The sequence below is a fragment of the Poromitra crassiceps genome (assembly GCF_964638095.1).
Source record: "Poromitra crassiceps genome assembly, chromosome: 15".
NCBI lineage: Eukaryota > Metazoa > Chordata > Actinopteri > Beryciformes > Melamphaidae > Poromitra > Poromitra crassiceps.
Genome location: NC_139634.1, coordinates 25,764,795 through 25,791,042, shown reverse-complemented (window position 1 = coordinate 25,791,042; position 26,248 = coordinate 25,764,795). Strand labels below are relative to the sequence as shown.

The 26,248-nt window shown below is 43.7% G+C and overlaps 1 protein-coding gene across 3 annotated transcripts; it reads left to right on the top strand.

Moving 5' to 3' along the window:
- The first annotated feature begins 242 nt into the window (after window positions 1-242).
- On the top strand, window positions 243-24,640 carry mgarpa (mitochondria localized glutamic acid rich protein a). 3 transcript variants are annotated; one of them, XM_083652083.1, is made up of 8 exons: window positions 243-442; window positions 6,321-6,421; window positions 10,522-10,627; window positions 12,228-12,248; window positions 16,749-17,081; window positions 20,510-21,849; window positions 22,171-22,218; window positions 23,054-24,640. In XM_083652083.1, the coding sequence occupies exons 1-7, from the start codon at window positions 367-369 to the stop codon at window positions 22,204-22,206; spliced, it is 2,013 nt and encodes a 670-aa protein (XP_083508209.1). In that variant the 5' UTR covers window positions 243-366; the 3' UTR covers window positions 22,207-22,218; window positions 23,054-24,640. The 3 variants fall into 3 exon arrangements, with proteins under 3 accessions (XP_083508209.1, XP_083508210.1, XP_083508211.1); XM_083652084.1 differs by having other exon boundaries at window positions 20,510-21,856; XM_083652085.1 differs by lacking the exon at window positions 12,228-12,248.
- The last annotated feature ends 1,608 nt before the right edge of the window (window positions 24,641-26,248 follow it).

Below are 26,248 nucleotides of genomic sequence, written 5' to 3'. Positions count from 1 at the left end.
ACATTAAACATTTATGGTGTTACTTGTAGACATGACAATGATAGCAATGCTGTTGGACTTTTAAAGCAGTGCATATTTTGAGTTCTGGTATTGGGCTGGTTTTTGGGCTTGTTTTTACTGGCCATTGTGCTGGTTTTGCCACACGGAACTGGCAACCCTGGCACCCGCACGCAGCCACGGACAGCAGCACACATCGTCTTGCGCAACAAAGGGGCAGGACTGTGCGTCTCCTCTGCTCACTAGCTGCTCACACACACATTCCCCAACAGCTGCAGTCAGGCCACTGACTGAGCCCAGAGCAGAGCAGTGACAGAGCGGCCAGTCATTCCTCCTGTAGCGCCTGGAGCCTAGGAGAGGAGAGCAGCGATGTTTTCCTGCAGAGCGGCCTGGCAGAGGGTCGGGCCTCTGGCGCGGAAAGCAGCCTACAGCTTGCCCCGGGATGGTGAGTTTGTTTCAGCACAAACCAGACTAAACTATCTGTGTTCCTTCCTTGTTTGTCATGGTGTGAGTGGTGGAATGCTGCTGTTGGCTCATCGCCGTTTATTTTCCGCGTCGCTTCCTCTGCGTGGTGACTGGTCGCTTGGTACATTTTGTCCCCATGTGGCTTCGCCTGCCTGCCTGCCACTGCATCCACACACTGCAGACGGCACCGGCTGCTGTAATGTGTCGTTAACGAGCCTACACAATGGGGGAGTGAAGGTCACGTTGACTTTTTGGGGGTAACTATGACACTGTGTAGTGTTACATTCTGTGACTGTCCCTGTTGTTGACATTTTTGGTCTCCTGAGAAAATAGCTACTTTGGCCTGACGACAGCAAATGACTGTATCCTCCATACTAGTAGAGATATAACGCGTTACATCTAAACACGTTTTATATATCTGTGTTATCTCTATTAGGCACGGCACGGCGGGTCAGATCTAATCCTCTGCAGTGGTTTTCATTGGGCCGTCCAGTGCCAGCTTGTTAATAATGTAGCCTACTTTATAACGGCATTGATATAGGCTAATTGCCACATTAAGTAGTTGTAAACGACTGGCCCAGCCACGATCGTAGTTTAACAGTGATATCGGCCTTCTTTTCTAAAGTGGGGGTTATTGTGTAGGTTTGTGTGACCTTCATTAGGACCAGGGGCAGCGTGGAGACATCCAACATGGATGCCGGTGTTGGTCACGTGGGTAGGCGTGTGACTGTTCTCAATGTAAAGAGAGCACCAAAGGCACGCGACCTCCTCTTCATATACAGCTCTGTGAGCGCGCCCCACGAGCCACTCGGTACTGCAGCTTCTCTTTTCGCGTGTGTGTGTGTGTCAGCTGTAAACCTCTCTGTTATTCTGGGGCCTAATGCCACATTCATGTCAGTGTCGGAGTAATCAGAAAAATTTGATCAGGGATGATGCAAATTAATTTGGGGATGAACCTGGGAGGAGAGTTGAAACAATAACAATAAACACACCTGCTCTGCTGGAATGAACGGCGATAAAAATGACACCGAGACGGAAATGAAACCTCTTTGACAACATACCGCATTGTTCTGAATATTAGGTTTTTCCTGCATACTGGTATTAGAGGATGACCGATTAATCGGTGGGCTGATTAATTGCCGCCATTTATTGGCATTTTTAATTAATCTGCATAGCTGCTGCCTGCACTCACAAGGCAGATGTTTTATTATTATTATTATTATTTAGCGGGGGTTCCTATACTCTGCAGTCCTCACAGAAAGGCTGGTTTACAAGAGTAAACATTATTAGGGTTAGGGTAGTCTCGCTGACCAGCCTCCTCTCCCTTCCGTCCGAGGAGTCTGGCGCCACGGAAACAGGCAACAGGGATAAACCCTCCCCTGCTCTACAGCTGCTCTCCCATTGGAGCGACTGTTTCGGTGGCAGCCGGATGTCCGCTCCCGGCTTATTACAAACTCTGTCATTGGCTCCGACCATGTCAATCAGAGCGGCTTCCGCTCCCTCCTCCCTGTGTGTCGCTGTAAATAGTGCCTTGCCGCCTCAGTGAAAACAACAACGCTAACTAGCTAGCAAGCTAACGGCAGAAACGTACACGCTAGGTCGTTGCTACACGCTGAAAACGGCAAATTGGATTGTTGGAAACTATTTTCCAAGGGCACTGCCGCTAAGCGCCGCCCATCGCAATCCCACTATGGAGACCTGCGGTGCCAGACTCCTCGGACGGAAGGGAGAGGAGGCTGGCCAGCGAGACTAGGGTTAGGGTGAAAGCGTTATTAAAGTGTTATTAAAGAGTGAAAGCAGAGAGTGAAAGCGTTATTAAAGTGTTATTAATGAGTGAAAGCATTATTAAAGTATGAAAGCAATAGAGTGAAAGCGTTATTAAAGAGTGAAAGAGTGAAAGCGTTATTAAAGTGTTATTAATGAGTGAAAGCGTTATTAAAGAATGAAAGCATTAAAGAGTGAAAGCGTTATTAAAGTGTTATTAAAGCGTTATTAATGAGTGAAAGCATTATTAAAGAATTAAAGCGTTAAAGAGTGAAAGCGTTATTAAAGAGTGAAAGAGTGAAAGCATTATTAAAGTGTTATTAATGAGTGAAAGAGTTATTAAAGAGTGAAAGCCTTATTAAAATGTTATTAATGAGTGAAAGCGTTATTAAAGAATGAAAGCATTAAAGAGTGAAAGCGTTAGAGTGAAAGCGTTATTAAAGTGTTATTAAAGCGTTATTAAAGAATGAAAGCGTTAAAGAGTGAAAGCGTTATTAAAGAATCAAAGCATTAAAGAGTGAAAGCGTTGTTAAAGAATCAAAGCATTTTTGAGTGAAAGCATTATTAAAGCGTTAGTGAAAGCGTTATTAAAGCGTTATTAAAGAGTGAAAGCGTTATTAAAGAGTGAAAGCGTTATTAAAGAATCAAAGCATTAAAGAGTGAAAGTGACATTGTATTAGAAGAAGCCTTGCTGTTAGTAAATTAACACAATGCTGCTTGACTGGAATTCTTGGGGAGTGTCACACTCCTCAGAGTTAAGCCGAGAATAAAATGCGATCATGCCAAATTAAACAAACATTTTGCTTAGTCATGCAAAACTAAGATCCATGTCTACTCATAGAGACAGTCGGCATGTCTGGGAACACCCACAAAATGTTATACGGCTGGCGTGTGCGAGTGGGGTAAAACTGCCCATATATCTCTATCTATAAGGAAGATGCTGCGGCTCTCAACTACAGGTTTGGGGATTCTAGAGCAGAACACAAGACGTCTGTTCAGATGTGCATTTAATGCAGTGGTTAAATCCCCGATCATGTCTGCCTGGGCTGGGCTAGCAGCTAAATTCTAACTTTGCTGAATGGATAGAATTGGGGATTTACCCCACCTTGACCACGCCCCCAGCCAGCTAACCGAGCGTCTATGACGAGACATCACCTCAACCTATAAGCTGTGTCATCACATAAATTAGTTTTGTCATCTAAAATTGTCTGAACCCGATGTATTTAATCCTCTTGACAATCAATTAAAACACTGCAGGCAAACCATGCCCAGACAGCTGAGGCAGGCCTTTTCTTTCCAAAGGCAGAGAGAGTGCGTCGTCAGCATGCAGACATCAAACACAGGCTGACAGGCATATTTTTGGCCGTCAAAATCTATCGCATCCTATCCGAGAGGGAGGCATCGTGAGCCAGCAAGAACATCTTATCCAATCCGAGAGGAAGGCATCGTGAGCCAGCAAGATCCAACCAGAGGGAGGCATCGTGAGCCAGCAAGAACATCTTATCCAATCCGAGAGGAAGGCATCGTGAGCCAGCAAGATCCAACCAGAGGGAGGCATCGTGAGCCAGCAAGAACATCTTATCCAATCCTAGAGGGAGGCATCGTGAGCCAGCAAGAACATCTTATCCAATCCGAGAGGAAGGCATCGTGAGCCAGCAAGATCCAACCAGAGGGAGGCATCGTGAGCCAGCAAGAACATCTTGTGGCACTTTCTCACTGATCCCTTTCAAAGCTAATGGGACTGTGCAGCACATCATTATCCCTATCCTGTAGGATCTATTTAAAGCCACCCGCTCAGGGTTTTCCACTAGTGCATACAGTGTCCAGCTGGTTGAAAATACTAGCCAGCCGCAGAATAACTGACATCACATGCCAATTTGCATATCAATATAACCTACAGTCTCCACTTGCGAGGGAGGGGCTACGCTCTGTCATCAGTGATGTCATAAGAGCATTGTGATGTCATCAGTGATGTGAAGTTGAGCGAAATATGTGTTTGCACATATCTGCATGTGCGAGGCCACGCAGCAGCCGAGCTGCGGGCGAGGCAGCAGAAACACAGCAGTTAGACACACAGTTAGCTTCAGTCATAATGGAGCTTCCCGGGAGTCTCACTGAGAGCAACGCTCTGTTTTTCAGGAGCGCCCTGTTCACATTCACACACACAGTCATACCTGGAAGCTGACCCGTACAACCACAGTCTCATCTGCTGGCCACTGATCAGTTCCATTGGAGCGGTTGGGGTATTTTCAATTTGAAAATAGGATAGAATCAGATGTTTAGTTTCTTCTTTATAAAAAAAAATCTTCACAACACAACCTTTCAGCTCCATGGCAGATTAGTGCTTTGTGTTTGAATGTGCGTTTGTTTAAAGTCACTCAGCGTCCTGGTTTAGTGGAGTTTGTCGTGTTTAAGCACCGTGATTGGCCTGGCAGTCCAAACACCGCCCAGCTGGGAAACTAGAGGCCATTTCACGAAGCTACACCTCTGAATGACTGCATGACCTGAATTTTGTGTGTGTTGCCCTCGGCTGTGTCATCAGAAAAAAGCACAAATGTGAACACTGCACGGTTGTGGCGGTTGCTTGCATCCACCGCGGTTGGCTTGTCTATAGCACAGTATCGCAAAATTGCAGTTTTTGTGACAGTAAGATAAGAAAGTAGCTGGACTGCTGGCGCTTATGGAAAACCCTGTGGTCTATGCAGTCATCCAAAGGGGGAGTGATGGAGGTCTGGGGAATTTCTATAAATCCATGGCTAGTTTTTGGTTCATCATATCTCCTATCACTCTATCGTAAAACCAGTCCGAAAATGGTCTTTTCTCTCTTGTTGACTATTCTCCTCAAAGGTAGAAGCCAGGATTAATGAGGGATAGACTTAAAGCCCCAATCAGTAACCTTTTCACCTTAATACTACAGCTTTTTAATCATTGTAGATGGTCCAGTCAAAGAACTTTTATGGAAAGAACTGAAAGCTCCATATTGCCCCATTGCAACATCAGCGCCCAGCAGCCTCCGCCATTTTTTATTTTTGGAAGCGTGACAGCGCCAAAAGAACCTCGCACAGGCTCGCAGTGGTCAGCTGCGGTAGCGCGGGCCCCTATAATCAGCCTCTCTAAACAGTAACTCAACGGGAGAACACTCTAAATTTCGTGGATTCACATCTTTTCCGGGCGTACTGCAAATCTTGACTGAAGTGGTGTAGTGCAGGGATGTAAAACAACAACCATATTGTGGAAACTAAGCAAAATGTTTCGTTTTCTTTGTTTAGTTTTTTCAAGATAAATAGCTAATGCGGCTGTCGTCCACTCCGTCAGAAGTGTGTTGCCGTGGTTTTAACCTCGGGTCCTTTGCATTTACTATTTATCTTGAAAAAACTAAAAGAAAAAAACGAAAAATTTTGCTTAGTTTCCACAATATGGTTGTTGTTTTACATCCCTGCACTACACCACTTCAATCAAGATTTGCAGTACGCCCAGAAAAGATGTGAATCCACGAAATTTAGAGTGTTCTCCCGTTGAGTTACTGTTTAGAGAGGCTGATTATAGGGGCCCGCGCTACCGCAGCTGACCACTGCGAGGCGCATTCTGTTTCCAAAAATGGCCGGAGTTTCGTCTCTTTCCTTCCATGCTCTTTGGTCCAGTGTATTTTAAGAGGTAGAATGTCACCTCTATTGGTCCCACAGCGCCCTCCAAAGGCCTCTCCTGGCACTAAGCATTTTTGAGCCGGCGTCCCGGAGACAGCGTGAGCGGCATACCGCGCATGCTGTGTGTACAGCGGAAGTGCTGTGTTCAGGAAAACAGGGAAGTAACTCGGTGCGGATTTGCTACGAAAATGACGTTTCACGTAACTATGGATTATTATTTAATCACGTGGTGAGTACCCGATGTCACAACATGTACATAGAGCTTTCTGGCGCTGTGTTTTGTTGACTTTAAACGGCGATATCGATACTGTTGCACCCAGAGGGCGCAGTTTCCCCATTAGCGAAACTTGGAAAAGTTGCTGAATGGGGCTTTAAGAAATTCTTACCAGATTTGATGAGAGGTTTGAGGAGAATCTAATGCATGACCTTTTGACCTTTGACCCTTTGCAGTTGTGCAGCGGCGGCAGATGTCGTCGCTTCCCGGCGGGACTGGGGAGAACATCCTCTACACCTTGCTCTGTGGAGGAGCCTTTGTTGCTGCTTCCTCATATGTAAGTTCAGTTTGTCTCTACTTATGATACGGTCCCGTTTGAATATGTCTATCATCCATTTGGCAACGACGACATCTAGGGGGTTGAGCCTCACACGTTCACAATCTCATGAATTGTGAATCAGTTTGGGACTGTGTGTTAGCATTTGGTGACAGTTAGTAGCAGGGCTTGAAATTAACACCCACCAACCCGCCAAATGCAGGTAAAATGTACTGTGGCGGGTAACATTGTAAAGTTACTCGCCAATTTGGCTGGTGATGAACCAAGCTCTAAATACATCACTGCATCTGTTTTGCAGAAACAATCCTCTAAGGCTAGTCCTAAATTAGGACTCATCCTAATCCTACATTTTGCACGAGGCCTTGTAAGTTACATCCCTAGTACTTAGATCTCAAGAGCCCTTCTGGTGCTAGCAGAGAGATGGAAACCTCTTTTTCAAAATGCGCACGCTTCACCTCCGCTGCTACAGCTCCATCCCAGGGGAAACGTGATGTGAAGGAAATGGCTCTGATTCTGACTGAAGAGAGCTCAGGGTTCCTACTCAATTTGATTTTAGTATGTTCCAGGTCTGGAAAAGTATGGAAAGAGGAAAAGAATATGGTTAAATGTTTGTTTCCAGACTGTCTATTCTAGGGCTGGGACGGATCAGAAAACCCACGGATCGGATCGCGTGACGGATTTTGAGCCACGGATCACGGATTTTTCGGATCAGCAAAAATAAATAAATAGGCTATATCAGATTTTTTCTCTCAAAATTAGATTTTCGATTTGAATTTTTAATACTATTATACTTCTCTAACCATTTGTTGCCCTGCACAGCTCAAATTTTTTTTTTTCTCATGACACAATTTATGCTTTTACTCTGAAGGCAAAACAACCCAACTTCCTGTTTTAGGTGTCGCTGCGCCTAACTTCCTGCCTGTTGCTTGCTAACGTAGTCACATGACACGGGTACAGACCAGACCGGGTGAGTCTGGAAACATAACGTTGATGCTACGTTATGCTACTCGGTGGCCCCACGTGTTGTTTTGTTGTTATGTGTCCAAGGCAACATTTCACCATCCGGTGATAATGTGTTCGTGAAACGTGTGCGCGTGTGTGTGTGTGCGTGTTGTGGCTCCCGCTATCTTGTGCAGCACGCAACATGCTGCTCGCATTCCTGTGCTTTTTCAGAGGTGTTGAAATAAGTTTGCTGTCTTTAGTAGCCACTAGCCACAGCCTTCAGAGGGACTTTACAGCGAAGGGATGAGGAAGCTCACTTGTGCTTGCCATGATGCCTGTCTGTGTCTGGCTGCGCTGCAGGCGTTCTCATACACTAACGTTAAACGTTAAATGAAACGAAAGGGGGGGGGGGTGGTCCGCGGACCACGACGTTCCGAACCGTGGGGGCTGATCCGTACGGGTCACGGATTATCCGTGATCCGTCCCAGCCCTAGTCTATTCTGAGTATCCGACTACTGGTATTCGTTGTTTATGCCTTCCCGCCGGAGATAGCCAGGCCGGAGGCATTATGGTTTTGGGTTGTCCGTCCGTATGTCCGATGATCGTTAACGCGATATCTGAGGAACGCCTTGACGGAATTTAATCAAATTTGCCTGAAACATCGACTTGCACTCAATGATGACCTGATTACATTTTGGTGGTCAAAGTTCAAGATCACTGTGACCTCACGAACGCCATTCCCAAGTTCATTAACGCGATATCTCAGGAATGCCTTGACGGAATTTCTTCCAATTTGGCTCAAACGTTGACTTGTACGCAAGGATGAACTGATTCGATTTTGGTGATTCAAGGTCACTGTGACCTCACGAACGCCATTCTCAAGCTCATTAACACGATATCTCGGGAATGCCTTGATGGAATTTCTTTGAATTTGTCTCAAACGTCCACTTGGACTCAAGGATGAACTGATTAGATTTTGGTGGTCAAAGTTCAAGGTCACTGTGACCTCACGACCGCTCCTTTCATGCTCGTTAACACGATATCTCAGGAATGCCTTGACGGAATTTCATCACATTTGCCTCAAATGTCCACTTGGACTCAATAATGAACTGATTACATTTTGGTGGTTAACTCATTGAGTGCCAATGACGACTATAGTCGTCAATTCAAATACGGTAGTAACGTTCAGTGCCAATGACGACTAAAGTCGTCAATTGCGTTTTTTGACGGTGGGACGTGGATCAAAGCCTGATCCATCTCCTGTGAAAGTATGGTGGATGTTGAATGTGTAAAAGCTATTTTACAGACCCATTAGGTGGCGACAGTGCTCTCCAGATTAGAGAAAGGTGAGGAAAAAAGAGAGAAGAAGTCATGGGGAAACGGAAATCGCATCCGTATGCATCGATATGCATGAAGCATAACGTTAGCTGTGCCTGCAGCAGCCAATCTGCTGCCACAATTGAGCCCCTCCGTGTCCGCTGCGATAGCCCATCCGCATGATTAGTTGTGGAGTTGTTATTATTCTCAACTGGAAGCATGGGAGCTGGTGACAAATACACACGGAACGCTGTAAAAAAGCTGGATGTAGCGCACTTTTCAGTACAGAGCAAACGCAGCAGAGAGCCACCAGAGACACTCCCACGGAGGTGGGGTTTGCAGTTGAGCGGGGTGCTTGAAATGCTTAATTTCACAAAAGGCTAATTATCTCAGCTTCTAATTTGAAACGTCTCTTTTTGGTGAAATCAACCTATCTTCTCCGGCTCATAACTAAAGAATGGAAAATGATATCAATAAACTTTTTTTTGCTGATGATAGAAGAGAGTCTCATCGTTCTTTGCGCGTGTTCGGTGTTTACATAGTAATATCACACAATATTCTGTGGGCCTCGAGAAATCACTGAAAACGCTCTGAAACTCTGGCACTGGGAGCATCCGTTTTCCAAAAGTGGCTGGCACTCAATGAGTTAAAGGTCAAAGTTCAAGGTCACTGTGACCTCACAAACCCCATTTCCAAGCTCTTTAACATGATATCTCTGGAATGCCTTGACAGAATTTCTTCCAATTTACCAAACGTTGTCTTGGACTGAAGGATGAACTGATTACCGGTAGATTTTGGTGGTCAAAGGATAAGGTCACTGTGACCTCACGAATGCCATTTTACGATACAATACTAAATACTTGATTAATCCCCCAGGGAGGAAAACTGAGTCCCACCACACTGTACATATAGGACAGACAGCCAATAATACAACAGTAGAAAAAAATATAGATATACAATACAATGTCTCAAGCAGTACAAAAAAGGGGAGAGCACAGCACCGTGTGACACCTACCTAGGCTAATTCCTGGTTTAGTCATGGATGCCAAACATTGCAACAGTCGAGAATAGGCTACAGTGCAGCAACATCATTAACAGCAACAATCAACGACAGTAATCATTAAAAAACCTCACTGCAGTGGATACAAAGGACTTTCTAAATCTCTCAGAAGAGCACCTAGGCATAACAAGCCGATCACTGAAGGAGCTCTTCAGCTCACTAAAAACATCATGCATCATGCTTTTCAAGCTCGTTAATGTGATATCTCAGGAACGCCTGGACAGAATTTCTTCCAATTTGCTTCAAACGTCCACTTGGACTCAAGAATTAACTGAAATTCCAGTCAGATTCTCCAAAACTACTGTATCTGTGAACTATCTCTGACTATATCTGACTTGGTCAAGGAGAGACTTGGTTCCAACCCCGACCCAAACCATAACCCCAACCCCAACCAAGTTGCTATTGTTGCCTAAACCTAACCGTTGTTTTACTTGCCTAAACCTAGTGTTGGGCGATAATTCAATATTATTATTTATCGTCTTTCAGTGGAATCATAGTGGGTGCGAGTCTAGCAGCAGGCTCCTCTGGGGTGGTTAATACATAAAGAGTCTGTGTCTGTCCTGGAGGAACATGCGCATCCAAATAATAACGCTGAGGGGTGTGACAAATCGGCATATTTTGTTTCTCTCGAGTCGAGAGAACCTGTTGGTATTCCGATGTTAAATATGGTCTGAGAAATCTACCGAGAAGTCTAGAAATCTTAGTATGGAAAAGTTTGCAATTTTAAAATGGAAAGTGTGTAGGAACCCTGACAGCTGCATTAATAATCCCTTCTCCACAGGCCTACAGCACTGTGACCACAGACCAGGCCAGATACGATGACCGCATTGCGGGACTCAACGCCCGACCCAAGAAAGACTGGGTGCCCAAACCATGGCCCTATAAGAGTAAGTCCACCGCTCACCTCTCCTGCCCATCCTCACCACATGCATTTCTCATCTGCTCTACTCTGTTAAACTAGGAGTGTGACCATTACACAGCAGATCCCTTCCACTGGCTTGCTAATTATATAACATGAGTCACAAAATTATCCTGGATCAGCACTGAGCTCCTTAATTAAAAACCTCTTCAAAGGAAAGGCTTACATATATAATCAAACAGAAAAGTCACATTTTTCATAACATATGGGATTCGTTTATTGCGTTTTTGGAATCAAATCCTGATAAGCTATCTTTGTAACGATGACATTTACTAAGTGAGACTGCACACTTTCTTTTGGTTTTTGGTTCGTTGTGTGTTTTTTTTCCTTTCTTTATTACACTCAAAATGGTCTACAGACATATCGGTATAAGCAATCATACATGTGAATATATGTGGTTACACATACAAATAGTTTATGGGGTGCCCAATACGTCGATCGCGATCGACCGGTCGATCGCGAAGGTAGTGTGGTAGATCGCATGGCATTGAGTTTTTTATTTTATTTTTTTACTGTTTTTCCACTGTTTTTCCACTGTTCCACTGTTTTCCACTGTATACTCAGTGTATATATATATAAATAAATATGTTTGGTAGATCACTTTGACTTGGTCATTTTAAAAGTAGCTCCCAAGCTGAAAAAGTGTGGGCACCCCTGTTCTACATCTACGTTTTCAGTTTGGAAATTGACACTTGTTTTTATATATAATGATGGCTCAGAGTTCAGAGGAGGGCGGGTGTGAGGGGAGGGAACTAATGCTGTTATATGTGATGTAACCATTTCATCTTTGTAAGAGGATGTACCAAGTTTGCAGTTTAAAATCAATAAAAATATGTGATTAAAAAAAACTCTTCTAAGGGTTATGGTTAGCTAACCCTAACCGGTTGATCCCTACTCAAGATTTCCATACAGCCCTCTCCCCCAAGCCAAACTCACTTCCTCTAAACAACATGGTTTGGTCCAACACGTGCCACTGTTTACACTCTGTTTAGATAGTGTCAGGCAGGACCATAGAGAGATTAGATGTCATTATAGAAACTTCTCCCCACTCGGCGTGGAAGTTTGTTTTGGTAGGCTAACTGGAGCCTCCAGAGGATTGACTTGGTGCACTGATACAGGCAGAATATACAGCTACAATGTCAACAGATTTGTCTGACGCCTTCGGAATCAAGACAACCCATTTTAAGTAATAAAATCAGCCAAGCTAGTGAAGCTGTTGGCACTTGGTGTTGTATTAAAATTTCAAAATGTATAAAAGCCTCAAATTAGAGCTTTGCTTTCTTAATATCTTGGCTGTTTAAAGAAAATGCCTTGAGAATGGGCTTATCTGCAAAAGCAAATTTCAGAAAATAATTAAAACACAAAACATATGATTACATTCAACATAAAAATGTATCGTTTTAGAACCTGAAAGGTTGCGACACGCGCTCCTGATTTATTTTTTAACATTGTGCAGTAACGTATCCATAGATCATTGTTGCGTAACTAAACCATATGTTTCTGTAAGCCTGTGACTCTGTCTGTCTGTCTAGCTCTGTCTGTCTGACTTACTGTCTGTCTGTTTGCAGGCGGGGATGAGGAAGAAGAGGGTGAGTTCTGCCCTGACGAATGTTTTGCTTTATTTAAAATCACTGACCTCTTTGGCATGGGCTTGGTTCTGCTCCTCACAGCCTCACTCTATATCAGGGGTTCCCAAACTTTTCCGTCCAAATACCACTACGTACCCCCCCCCCCCCCCCCCCCCCAAAAAAAAGAAATTAGCTGATTTAACCATGCAATAGCAGCAGAAAAGCTAAATGACAATATAAGGCTACTAGCTGGTTTAAAACGGACACACACGCACCTGCCAACATTAGGCTGCGAAAAAGAGGACCCCTTTGAAACTTGGAGTGTTATTTAGCTACCTTCCTGACAAACTAGCATGACATGGTTGGTATAAATCGATTCCTTAGGTCTTCTAGTTTCATATGATACCAGAAACTTCACTCTGGCTTTAAAACTGAGCCTGCTGCAGCCTATGAAAGTAAATGTTCAAAACTGTGATATTTCCCAAATATCGCGATATTTCCGAAAATCGGCCAAATCCGGCTACTAAAAAATTGTTTTCTGTAAAAAAAAAATATATAGTTTGTTGTTTTTGTTTCTTTTGCAATTCCCTGGCGGACCACCAGGTGGAGCCCCGCGGACCACCGTTGGTTCGCAGATCACAGTTTGGGAACCAATGCTCTATATGATTCTGGCTCATCATCTCACAAATATACGCTTTAATCACATCATGTCTGTGTTCACTCTATGATTCTGGCTTATCATCTCACTAATAGATGCTCTAATATAGCATCATGTCTGTGTTTACTCTATAATATGATTCTGCCTCATCCTCTCTAATAGATGCTCTAATCACATCATGCATGTGTTCACTCTATATGATTCTGCCTCATCCTCTCACTAATAGATGCTCTAATCACACCATGTCTGTGTATTACCACTCACTTAAAGGGATATATGCCTTTCTCTTCCCTGTGTGTGCATTACAAAGTAGCCCCATGCCGCTCCTACTAACGACAATGGTAGTATACGGTAAAGCTGCCTACTCCCATTCAGTCACCAAAAATACACATTCCATTGCTCGCCCCACTGGAAATGGGAACATGAAATCCACCGCGCCAGTTCAGCTCACCCCAAAGTGTGTGTTTGTGTCCGTTCGCTCCCACGCTGGATTTAACGTTATGACTGCTTCTTTGCCTCACCATTTCTGTTTCCATGGCCCATAACATGTAGGTCCAGATCAGACAAAAAACTGTGATTTTTTTTTTCTCATCGCCCAATAACCAAGGCTTCTTCTCATAGAGCAATCGCCATTGACCTCACCAGTGCATCTCGCTAGCAACACATAATATCCATTTCTTGATCAATTCACAAGCATAGCCTCTTGTGGTTGAATTTGGATGAACAGTGACGGTTGTTAATGTAACTTATCTTTGATTCATATTTAAAACAAGTTTCTTTTTTTGCGTTTCTCTAACTCTTTGTATCTTTACTCTTTTCAGTGTAATGCTAAAGCTAAGGTCCTCTGTGGCCATTTGGATACTCGTCCTAGAACTGGACTCTTTGGATCTGAACAGGATCCAAACCTACCGCTAAGAAAGCCAGAAAAAGTTCCACGTTCAACCAAAAACCTCTGGACAGTTCCTGCTGGATATTGTTTCTCTGTTGTTCTTTTATTTATTATTTTTCAGTAGATTTCCACCATGCTGAAACTAACTCTTGCTGCTGTAATATGTCAATGAGTAAATCTGTGAAGAGGAAAAACGAACTTGACACAAATGGGCACAAACCACTTTTTTGCACTGGATTACCTCGATGTTGAATGGCTACCTGGTTCAATGTTAAAGGAATGCATCACGTTTTTGTGGGAGATTGGCCTGTTTGTCAACTTGGCCGTCAAATGAACATGGACACCAATGCCATGCTAACACTTTAGCATACACTTTTTTGAGTGATAGGCCACTAGCATAATCCAGAGTAAGAAGATCTTACAGTAGTCTAATTAAAAGATGTTCAAAAACCTGATTCATAAATTTTAAACATGAAATAACATTAACTCAACATAGCCAATGTAGCCAGGTTTATATTTGGAACTACTTCAAGAGAAAAAACACATATTAATTCATTGCGCAGTGACTGTACAGAGTCTCCCACCACAATACTGTACTGTAGTCCTACTAGTTGCAAATTGTGTTATTTTTATATTACGTTAAATTTAATGTTGACCAGTTTCCTACACAAGTTTCCTACAAGTATTGGCATGGAAGCTACTATCTCTCAACATAGTGTATGCTAAATTATTAGCATGGAGAATACTATTGCTCAACACAGTTTATACTAAAGTGAAACCTACTATTACTCATAGTTAGTATAGCATGCCACAGCAAAGCTCCCAATGACTTTAATGGATACATCTAACAAATGGCAAGAGGTTTAAGATTAAAGATGCACGATCTACCCGGGCTGTCTCAGTGTCTCTCTCACTGCAGAGCTCCTGATAACTGGTAGCTTGTAATTGGATGGTAAGAAACCAACATATTTACCTTCCACCCCCTCTACTCTACACCTACCTGCACTCCGTCCCTTTCCCTCGTCTTCGTCTTGTTCCTCTTTTGAGTTTGCATGCAGTGGTGTCGTGAACGTGTTGCCTCAAGGTTTTTTGTTGCAGATGGGAGTATTCGCTGAGAAGTGGTAAGGTCTGGAGTGGCATGGCTATGACAGATGCTTCTGTGTTCTGGATTGGCCTGTAGGACCGCTAAACGATTAATGACCGCATTGGAATATATCAGCCAGGAGTAGCTAAGTTTCCATCCAACTGCCAGGCAAATTTCACACACACAAAATTAACTACAAATTATTTATTCTATAAATACATTTTCATCGCTATTTATGTATTTTTCCTTGGAGTGTGCATAAAAACATTTTTGCAATTACGTAGAGAAATGTTGCAAAATCATAATTGACAAATTCTTGGATGGAAACCCAGCAAGTGATATATGTGCGGTTTGTCTCAGAAATGTCATTAAATGATAGCCTGATGTCAGACTGAATTGTCAGTTGGTTACACTCCATTTCCTCCTTGAGTCTGGCATTGCCTCCACTCAAACCGTTTTCCATGGGGAAATCCCAGAGGGGGATTGGTACCTAGGGGAAGGTTCCAAGGTGGATGGAGATTGGGTTTTCAGTCAATTTGGGAAGCATGTTACCGCGTTCATCCACCAGTTGGCATGAGTGAGACAGAAATTAGTGCAGCTTCGGTCAATTTGGTACCTCCAGGGGGACTGGAAATTTGGGACGCAATCTCAATGTGGGAAGCCCCATCCACTTTCATTGAGGGGGGTGACCGTTCGTCAACTCGATAGCATCCATCTTGTCTATAGCGGTCACTAGGGGTGCTCCAATCACGTTTTTTTTTTGCCGCCGATGAGAAATATCTAAGATACCGATCGCCATGCCATTTTTTTAAAGAACAGCTGTAGCAGTCTATACTGTAATTCTAGGTCTATATAGGCCTACATTTCACACATCAAATCGAAAGTATGCACTGCCACAAATGATAACAGTGACAGTAACAACCATCAAATACTAATACTAATGTTAACTACAGCTAATACAATACTAACAGGGAGGGAGAGAGAGTGGTGGTTTGAAGGGGTTAATGTTTTCATTTTGATTAGGGAGAGTTTGGTGGAGCACATGGGCTGAAACCCGACACCTTGCTTGCTGTTCAATGTAACTTTACCAGAAGACTCTGTATCTGGAGTAAAACATGATAGAATATAAAACGGGACAACGGTTAACGCTCCTCAAGCAGTCATAGTTCGGAAATGTGGACGAAACTGCCATGAAACGACCTCTTTGCTGTCTGGAAAGTAGGAGAGCTGACGTCTGTACCTGTCGCTGCGTGCGGCTGCTCTGGGGGTTGTGTGTTTGTGTGTTAGTGAGCGCAGCAACTCCTCCAACACAGCTGAGAAATGGGCTGCCTGATGCGTTTTCCATGTGCATGATGATCGACTTGTGCAATCGGCAACAATAAAGCATTATCGTAAATCCCCGATCTCATATTTGAGCTCAAAATGGGCAGATTCCGATCGCTTGCCGAGCGATCGCACCATCTCTCGCGGTTACTATTGTTGTTAGGTCTGGTGTGCTTGACAACGGCATTAGTCCCACCCGTTATTTATTGGCGCTGATTGGCTGTTAGTCCCCCTTGGCACCCATTGGACCGGACATTTTATCAACATGCGCGTAAACATGCGCTGTTTCATGTCATGATGCCAGACCAGAAGCAGCCAACTCGGTGGAGTGATGGACCCAGGCAAGTTAAATGATGTTAATGGTCAAACAAACCGCATGTGGCAGGGTAGAATACTACCTCACACTATCCATAGAGGGCAGTAATGTGGCTTTGGGAGCGGGAGTTGGCCATGATCTGAGCATCATTAAGAGTATCGTCGGCTGCTTGTGGAGGAGAATGTGTGAGCTCTTTGAATCAAACCAGTTCTCGAGCTGACTTTTCCCCTTCTGCCGTTCTTGTGTTGCAGGTGGAGATGAGGAGGAGGAGGAAGCAGCGGAGGAGGAAGCAGCGGAGGAGGAAGCAGTGGCCGAGGAGGCTGGAGCCGAGGAGGAGGGCGGTGGAGCCGAGGAGGAGGTCGGTGTAGGCGCTGTGGCAGAGTCCGAGGCAGAGGCTGTGGTGGAGGAGGTAGCCGACGTGGTCGCTGAAGCTGCTGAGGTGGTGGTGGAGGCGGCAGAAGCGGTCGTGGAGGCCGCGCAGGAAGTGGAGGCGGCCGCGGAGGAGGTGGCCCAGGTGGCCGAAGCAGTGGAGGAGGCGGCCGAGGCTGTGGCCCAACCCGCCGCAGAGGAGCCCGAGAGCAACGGTACGACTCCTCCATCTGAGGAGGAGGCAGCTGCCTCCGAGGCCTGAGGTTTAACACACATTCACCACAGGGAGACACAACCACACACACACACTGGCCTAACCCCTTCACACAGGCCTTGACAGCAGGGTTGGCTCTTGTAGCCCTTTCAACAGTAGAATCAATCTAACCGATAACCTACAGTCACTGGCATAGAACCACTAGAGCTGCTATTCCTCAGGTGTCAGGGTTCGTCTTTTTAAAGATGATTTTCTTTCTATCTTCCTAAAATGTATATTTTTCTCATTAATTTATTGGAGTGCGTGTAAAGGGCTGTGTGCATATTCTATGTTTTTAAGTGTGAGAATGGAGAAGGCAGAGTAGATCATTCTGTTATTTCCACCGCATTCTTCAAATACAGGATACTTGTTTCTGGTGTGCAGAGTAAGATCAATATGTGCTGTCTATGTTGCACTTGACAATTTGGGGTCTCTGCTGAGTAAGTACAGATCATTACATGAGTCTGGAGATGCTAAAACCACCACGGTCATCTCACCAGTAATTAATTAATTTAATTTATTTGATTTATATAGCGCCTTTCAAGACAAAGCGCTTCACATATCAGGGGAGGGAGGGAGTAAGGCTGTCTTCTCAGAAAAAAGCCCCTTCACAGCCAGACATTTGCCAAGTAACAGTGATGACTTCATGCAACTCTCATTTGCAGTTATGAGTAAACTAAATGTGATCACCCATGTACAGTAGGTAGTTCATTTCTCAGTGTTAAACATGACCAAAAACCTACCCGTTCCCCTTTTAAGATCACCACACACCTCTTACCCCACTAGTTTTGGGGGTTCAGCCCCATTAGAGTTAGCACAGTTGGCCTGTCGCCGTACAATACCTCAGATTCCCCGAGCTGCATACCTATCAATCTATACACAAACAACCAAAAACGGAGCCAGTGAACAAGCAGGAACACGCCACAAATACTGTGATTTACTTGGTAATGTTACTCCGGCTTTGACTTCAAAAACGCTGTAATTTTTGTATAAAAAGTCATTTTGTGCTTCTTTGCCAGGTATCACACCTTTTTGTAATGTTAAACCATCTATGGCAAATATGGCGTTGAGTTGTGTGATATACTGTAGCTTGCAGTGAGATGAGATGGCGCTGATTGTGCTCTGTAACTGTTTTTTTGTCATTCTTAAATGTAAAGTGAAACTGTCAAAACTCCTTAAGGTTAACGACAACTACAAAGCAACTTGAAAAATGTGTGGTCATATTTTTATATAGCTAATAACTGGATAATGAGCAGTGTGAACAATTTACGGTAATTCATTGAGGCATACAATAAAGCTGTTAAACTGGAAAAATTTACTCCCGTCTTTAATTTGTCTGAATTTGGTCTGTTTACGCGAACTTTTCATTTATACTGGGGCTTTTGAGGGCAGGCATTTCTAGTAGGGATGCAAGTAAGAAAAGGCTTAGAAAACAGCCAAAACTGAGCGCAATTTAATCTAAGGTTAAAACGTCAGAAAAAATTGTGTGTGTATTTAGAGCCATTTGAAACGGTTAATCATTCGTTCATCATAATCGTCAATATGCACAACATCTTGCGCTGTTTATGAACACTGCACATCAGAAAACATCAATAACTTGCCCCAGCGCCGTGTATTCAGGCGAAATATAGTCCATTTAACTTTCGGAAGCCTTTGCGTTCAACAAAGTTGAGTGGAAGCATCTTGTGCAGTCATTCATTGCCTGTGAGCTGTGCTATCTTGTGTGGCTAACGGGTTAGCTTGTCTGGCTAACGCATTAGCAATGCCATAGCGTCCACATGTCCTTGCGTCCAAATGCCTGTGCTGAATGTTGGTCGAGTGGTTAACGTTATATGCCAGTTTTACATGACACAGCCTACATACAACCATATTTTCATTTACTGGATCAAAATACTGCCAAACTGTGTGTTGGTTTTATGAAACGCCATCTCCCTTCCACTCCTTTCCACTATGTTACAGCCAATGCTCCACTCCCACTAACACATGCCTGGTGTGTTTACATCCGAGCATTAGAGGGGGGCTATAGTAGTGGCAGGTAAAGACGCAACAGCTCCCGCTCGCATTGTTTATTATTATGATAATTTAATTATCGTTTAACCAACTAGTATTTCTCGTGCCGACTAGTGAGGGAGTGGGCATTTCAACATTTAACCGACTAGTCGTCAGCATCCCTAATTTTTAACTATTCATTCCAGATTAATGGTCTCAATGAATCAATGCACCACAACAATTGACTTAAAATAATTACCGTAGTATGTTGGCCATGGAAATGTTTTTCTTTTTTGTGGCTTGCTTATACAATATTTTGTCATATTTCACAAATATGCCAAATTCTCTGAGGCAGTGGCAAGTCAAAAGTAAAGTATACCTAGTTAATTTCAACACACATAAAAAAAAGAACTATGACCTGTGTGCCTATTTCTAGTAATACAGTGTATTTGGCAGGGAGGCCTTTTTCTAATTTGTGTATTTATATTTGCAGATGTTTTACACATGGAATATGGTCTTTGACGATCAATACTCGCATGCTTACTCGTTACTATTTCTTCCATGCACCTGGTATTCCTCTTATGCTTCATGTTGGAGGGTAGCACTTCCTCAGGCTTTCCTTTCCTCTGCTATGTCTGCTTTCTGCACCCAACTTCTTACGTTGTTACAACGTTAAGTTACAGTGTTGCAGTATTAAAACGCTTTGCCACTACACTCTTTCTTCCTCAGTCGCCCTCCTGCTTTGCACTGTGAAATGCTTACATGGATATATTTGCATAACATGTAAGCAGTATGTTGCAACAATCTTCTTTAAAATTCACAGTTTCAGTCTTGAAAATTTTGGATTAGGGTAATCATATTTGATATGAGGTTTTGCATGCAAGAGTGAATGCATCTGGATATCTTCAAATTCCTATATATAAAGAGAACTTGAATACAAAGCAATGATTATAAAACCCACCAGAATTGACCATTTATTGATGGGCCTACAATTGTTATGTTGTCTTATTTGTCTATGTACTACTTCTGTGGGAAGCTGTCTGTTTTTTGCCTCAACATTTATGTAAAAGTACTACATTTGGTTTGTGACACTGCCTGGTGACTAACATGACTCTTGTGAAATGCTTTTGTTCCTCTTTGTTCAACTTCTTCAACATCTGGAGTTTTGACACTGCACTTGCACGTGGTCGTCATCCTTCATAGTCAAGTGGATTTCTTAGACCATATTTTCCATCATTACTGGGGTTTCACAAACACAAAACTAGTTAGTATGGCTCACCACCTCAACTTTTTAACCACCTCAAAGAGTTGTGTCAACTGTATGTGGGGAAAGAGTGGGAGTTGGTCTTTAATATGACTTGAGAGTCAGTGATATTTGGGTGGCTGGATTCTGTGTTGCAGTTCTGGCAGCTGCCTCTACCTTAGAGCTACCGAAGGTCAGTGAAGTAAACGAAGAGGTGGCACCTACTGTTGAAGATGTCAAGGAAGTTGTGCCTGTCGAAGAGGCCCCGGCACCAGTTGAGGAGGCTCCTGCACCAGTTGAGGCTGCACCAGTAGAAGAGGTCCCTGCACCAGCAGAGGAGGCCCCTGCACCAGTAGAAGAGGTCCCTCCGCCAGCAGAGGAGGCCCCTGCACCAGTTGAAGAGGTCCCTGCAGCAGTGGAGGGGTCTGCTGCCCCAGTTGAAGAGGTCCCTGCACCAGTAGAGGAGGCTCCTGCACCAGTTGAAGAGGTCACTGCACCAGTAGAGGAGGCCCCTGCACCAGTTGAGGCTGCGCCAGTTGAAGAGGTCCCTGCACCAGTTGAGGCTGCACCAGTTGAAGAGGTCCCTGCACCAGTTGAGGCTGCACCAGTCGAGGAGGCCCCTGCACCAGTTGAAGAGGCCCCTGCACCAGTTGAGGTTACACCAGTCGAGGAGGTCCCTGCACCAGTTGAGGCTGCACCAGTAGAGGAGGTCCCTGCACCAGTTGAGGCTGCACCAGTTGAAGAGGTCCCTGCACCAGTTGAGGTTGCACCAGTAGAGGAGGCCCCTGCACCAGTTGAAGAGGCCCCTGCACCAGTTGTGGTTGCAGCAGTTGAAGAGGTCTTTGCACCAGTTGAGGTTACACCAGTCGAGGAGGTCCCTGCAACAGTTGACGCTGCACCAGTCGAGGAGGCCCCTGCACCAGTTGAAGAGGCCCCTGCACCAGTTGAGGTTACACCAGTCGAGGAGGTCCCTGCACCAGTTGAGGCTGCACCAGTCGAGGAGGCCCCTGCACCAGTTGAGGTTGCACCAGTAGAGGAGGCTCCTGCACCAGTTGGGGTTGCACCAGTAGAGGAGGCCCCTGCACCAGTTGAGGTTGCATCAGTAGAGGTCACTGCACCAGTTGAGGCTGCACCAGTAGAAGAGGCTCCTGTACCAGTAGAGGAGGCTCCTGTACCAGTAGAAGAGGCCCCTGGACCAGTAGAAGTCATAGCTGCTGAGCCTGCACCGGTTGAAGAGGCCCCAGCAGTGGTCCAGGAGCTCCCAGTTGCTGAAGAGGTTCCAGCCGTTTCTGTGAATGTAGAAGAAGCCACATCTACAGAACCTCCTGCAGCTGCAGACCCTGTGGAGACCAAGGCAGAAGATCCCAAAAGGGAGTACATTGTTGTGGTGCTGGAGGGAGCATCCAAATCAGACAAGAGGCCCAAGGTGCTCGGAGTGGGACCCATGACTGGAAGGATCATCCCAGCTCCAGATGATGAAGAAGTCTCTGCCTCTGAGGTATCAGGTAACTACTAATCTGCACCAACAGTTAATTAATTGAAGACTCATGTGCATGAGTTGGTAGTCAAACCTACAAACTTATTACATAATAGAGGACAGTTGTAGAATACAGTTACACCAATAGTTTGGAATAAAGTTGGAGGGGTTTTAAGTGCTGGCAAAGCATGGGTACAAGATTTCTTGAACTAGTGACAACCCCAGTCGTAATAACATAGATAAGTTTCATTATCAGGATGCTTCAATAAAACTGTAAATGGATTTTCTGCCCTGCCTGTCTCAGCTGGTGTCTAACATGGATTTGTACATTGTACTATTCAGGGCAAGCGGCGGCTGCTTAGGATGCAAATGCAGTAGTTCCAACTAAAGGTACTGCACCCTTTGATTATATCTACCATGCAGGACTTTGATTGTAGAAACAATGTTGTTGTGATTCAAAGTTAACATTCCTACACAAGTGGTCCAGTTTAAATTAACTCTAGTGATTAATACAATCAAAAGTATTTTGTGGGTTTCAGTCTTGTAACGTTTTTGTTGTGGCCGTCATCTTGAGGGCCGAACACAGCACACAACTTTTTAGTACCTGTTTTATTCTGGATTGGGCTTCTAAATGTGTTTTTCCTCGGATTTTGGCACAAGGGATAGTAATATCTTGTCCTGTGTATTAATTAATATGGGAGGACTGTTAAAACCACGGCCTCTTTGATATCTTAACTACGGTACTCTTTCATACTTTGTACTAATAACTTATTTTTGATACCTTTGTACTTTTCGATAAATCAGTTTCAGTTTGATACTTTTTTCAACCTTTATATGGAGCCAGCCTTGAGTGCATGATGTTATAATTCACTCTACCAGACTTTACAGGCTGTACTTTTTTACTAAATTCACACATTAAAATTGTGACAGTTCATACAACTTTAACACTACATACATCTATTACACATCAAACCCTTCAGCTACTTCTGCACACTCACAATGTCAAAATATAAGTGATGTGATGTATAGTTTTTGAGATATTAATGTTTGTTTGACACTAATGTTCCACTCTATTTCCAAATTCGCAGCAGGTAAAGTGCAACTTTTTGTTTCAAATTGGTCCTCAAGATGGCGCCGCAACAGTTGTGTGATGTCATCAGAAATCTATGAATAGATATAGATATATCATGAACTGTGCTTTTTAATGGTTTCCCTGTCATCACAGTAAACTGCCCCCGGATGATGATTTCTACCCCACGGAAGAAGAGGACGTGCCTTTCCCCTACACTCCCCCTCCCCCTTTTTACCCTCAAACACAAAGGACTAATGTAGTCCCAGTAGGTAGGAATGCACACAATGTTTCAGATAAATGCCTGCTTTATGGAACAATGACCTCATCACACATTGGCAATGGCCCATAGACCATTACTGTTACAGCACCTGTAGCCCTGAACACTGACTTAGAAAACTAGACTCTTCACTCCCAGATGAGCTCAGTCAACAGCTGAGATCGTGTCAGTAGTTTGAATTTTCTACTGTATCGTTCAGCCTGTGAGCAATATTGAGCCATCCAGTTGCCCTTCTTCCTTACTTTCACAGTCCGACTTTCCTGCCTCACCAAATTCACTCCAGTGGTTGATCTTTGTTCTCCCCACATGGAAGAGACCTAACCACACAGCTACTCAATGAACCTAAACTGCATCCTCTTATACTGCAGTGCGGTGTTTTGTGTCACCAGCATTCTTTCGAGTACCAGTTCTCAGGTTTTTCCACTTTTTGGTGCAAAAATGACAAGTAGTAAAAGCTTGGCTCTTTTTTATGTTTTTATACAGGAAACACTCTGGCAACATGCTGGCTCAACTTGTGAAAATGGGCCCCAGTTACAGTTACCTCACTACCTCAGTTTTCCTACTTTTAGTTTTCAGTCTTTAAAATTACACCTTTACCGACCTCCGCAGATGCAATCAGTGCATTACAGTTCCTAAGCCAATAATGGCAATACAAGCTAGTTGCTAAGCCAATAACTTTGATAAGACACTGCGTTTTTTGTTGTTGTATAAACTCAACACAATTCCTCTCCGTACTAATTCAGAAGCGCTTTAAATTTAATCACTGAAATGCAATAGCTTCATAAAAGGCAGACATTTTCCATTTGTGTCTCTTTACTTTCCTTACTTTTGCTTGAGTTTCTTCTGCTTCCATCTTTAGAGTCCACTATTAGACTTAACAATCTAATTAATAGCTCTTATTCGTGGTTCATTGAGTATTTTCAGTAAGGACAAGTTGTCTTGAGGTGGACTGGGGAATGGATAAGCAGCGTAAATGTTGTGTCTGTCTTTTGCGTTCTTTGGAAGCGCTCAGCTCGTGGCGTCAGACCAGTGTGGATGTGTAATTTAAAGGCTTGCAGCAAGTGGAACATGTTGATAATATTGGTGTGCTTTTGTGATATAAGATGCTGATGTTCGGGTTGTGTTACAGTACATTTGAGGAAAGACTCCAGTGTGAAATACTCCATGGAATCAACATGCTTCACATTTCCCTCTTTCAGATTTGTCCACCTCTTCTATTGAATGACTGGCGTCGTTAGCTAGGCGTAGGCTACAATATTTGGAAAGGGACTGATATCTTTGAGGGAAAGAAAAGGTGTGTGCTACGTCTTATTAGGAATGGGAATATGCTGAATATTACTGGCTGCGTCTGTCCTTGTTGCGCACAGCAGAATCTGGTGAAATGTGAGCGGACACCTTTGGTTTAGCAAAGGCCAGAAACTGTGACTCTTTGACATGTTACTGTTATGTCCTTTTGGGGGAAATAAAGGGATTCAAAAAATACTTTGCCTGTGCTACTGTCTGTTTTACCACTCGCCACCATGATGATTGGTCTGCTTCATATACAGCAGGGGTCTCAAACATACGCCCCGGGGTGCAGAACTGTCCCGCCAGAGGGTCCAATCCAGCCCAGGATTACTTTGTAAAGTGTAAAAATTGCACTGAGAAGTCCTTCAATCCAATGTGATGCACTTGTGATGGCTACAAGGTACCAGGTTTCAGGAGCAAGTTAAATAAATATTAAGTAGCCTATATGTTTTCTGTATTCATCACTAAATGGTCAACTATTTTCATTACAATTGGATATAGAGAATTGCAGTTCCTATCAATTGTAATGCACACTTACAGTAGATTTGATCATTTGGTAGCTGAGATAATCCATACATGAAAGTGTTCTTAAAATGTACCTGTAATTTGTTACACACAAAAAAACAGGGAAATTTGGAGGTGTTCTTATTTATCGGTTATTATGTATTGATTGTCTTTGTCTGGTCACTTCAGAGACCAAATTGGTTTGCATGTGGCCCGTGAACTAAAATGAGTTTGATACCTGGAATGTGAATACGGAATACATGTATTTAGAATACAAAATGTGATTAATTGTATTCCATTAGTTTTGAAATAATTTAAAAATAATTACTTTAAGGCAGGGGTTTTCAAAGTCTGAGACAGCGGGCCTCCCCTCAGACAAAGCCTGCATACAGCATACCGCCCCCCACACACACACACACACACACACACACTGCTGCTGCCCCCCAATCAAGATTATTTGTTCCCATTGCAACTCAATTGAGGCAAGATAGCCTGATATTGCTGTTGACATACTTCAGATTACATCCAAATGCATAAAAAAGGTCTGTCTGATAGCATTTATTAGTCTCTAACTCTGGGAAAGTGGGAAAACCAGTACAATTTGCCAAAACTACTGTAGGTCTATCTCTGAACTATGTCTTTCATATAGGATAAAGATGTTTACAACATTTTTGGAATTTGTTATGCCGGAGTGGAGCATACAACAATAATATAGTAATAATGGCAATAATAATTGGGGGGTTGGGGAGGTGCAGCTGTCTGTTCTCTGAGGGGAGGTTCAGTCTCCCACACTTTGAAAAACCCTGGTCTAGAGGATATAGAGATAGGAAATTGGGTGGAGCATCTATTATCAGTCATCACCATTGCAGTGGGATAAGAGTATAGAGTTTGTATCATAGTAATGAACTGGTTTCCAAACCCTATGTGTGGCAGCACTGACCACAGATAGTGCCACTCCAAGCGATCAAATACTTTGTCAGCATCTAGGGAGAGTACGGCACATGGGGTTGGGCTATTGGAAGATGAATCAATGTAAGAGTCTGTGGATATTGTCTGACGATAAGTGGGATTTTATTAAGCCAGTTTGATCTGGGTGTATGAGTTTTTTGTGTGAATTTTTCACTTTTTGTGAATTTACATTTGTGAATATGAAATTTAGCTAGGATAGGCCTAATGATAAGACTGATCATATAGCACTGGTTCCTACATTTACTATTACTAGTGCAGTGCCCGTTCCCCTCCCTCCCCTTCCCTCCATTCACACATCATGCTCTCCCACT

Bases quoted from the DNA above. Each gene is read 5' to 3' on its own strand.
- mgarpa (XM_083652083.1), top strand. From the start codon at position 367: ATGTTTTCCTGCAGAGCGGCCTGGCAGAGGGTCGGGCCTCTGGCGCGG. The intron at 443-6,320 runs GTGAGTTTGTTT...GACCCTTTGCAG, and splicing joins CTACAGCTTGCCCCGGGATG to TTGTGCAGCGGCGGCAGATG. The intron at 6,422-10,521 runs GTAAGTTCAGTT...CCTTCTCCACAG, and splicing joins TTGTTGCTGCTTCCTCATAT to GCCTACAGCACTGTGACCAC.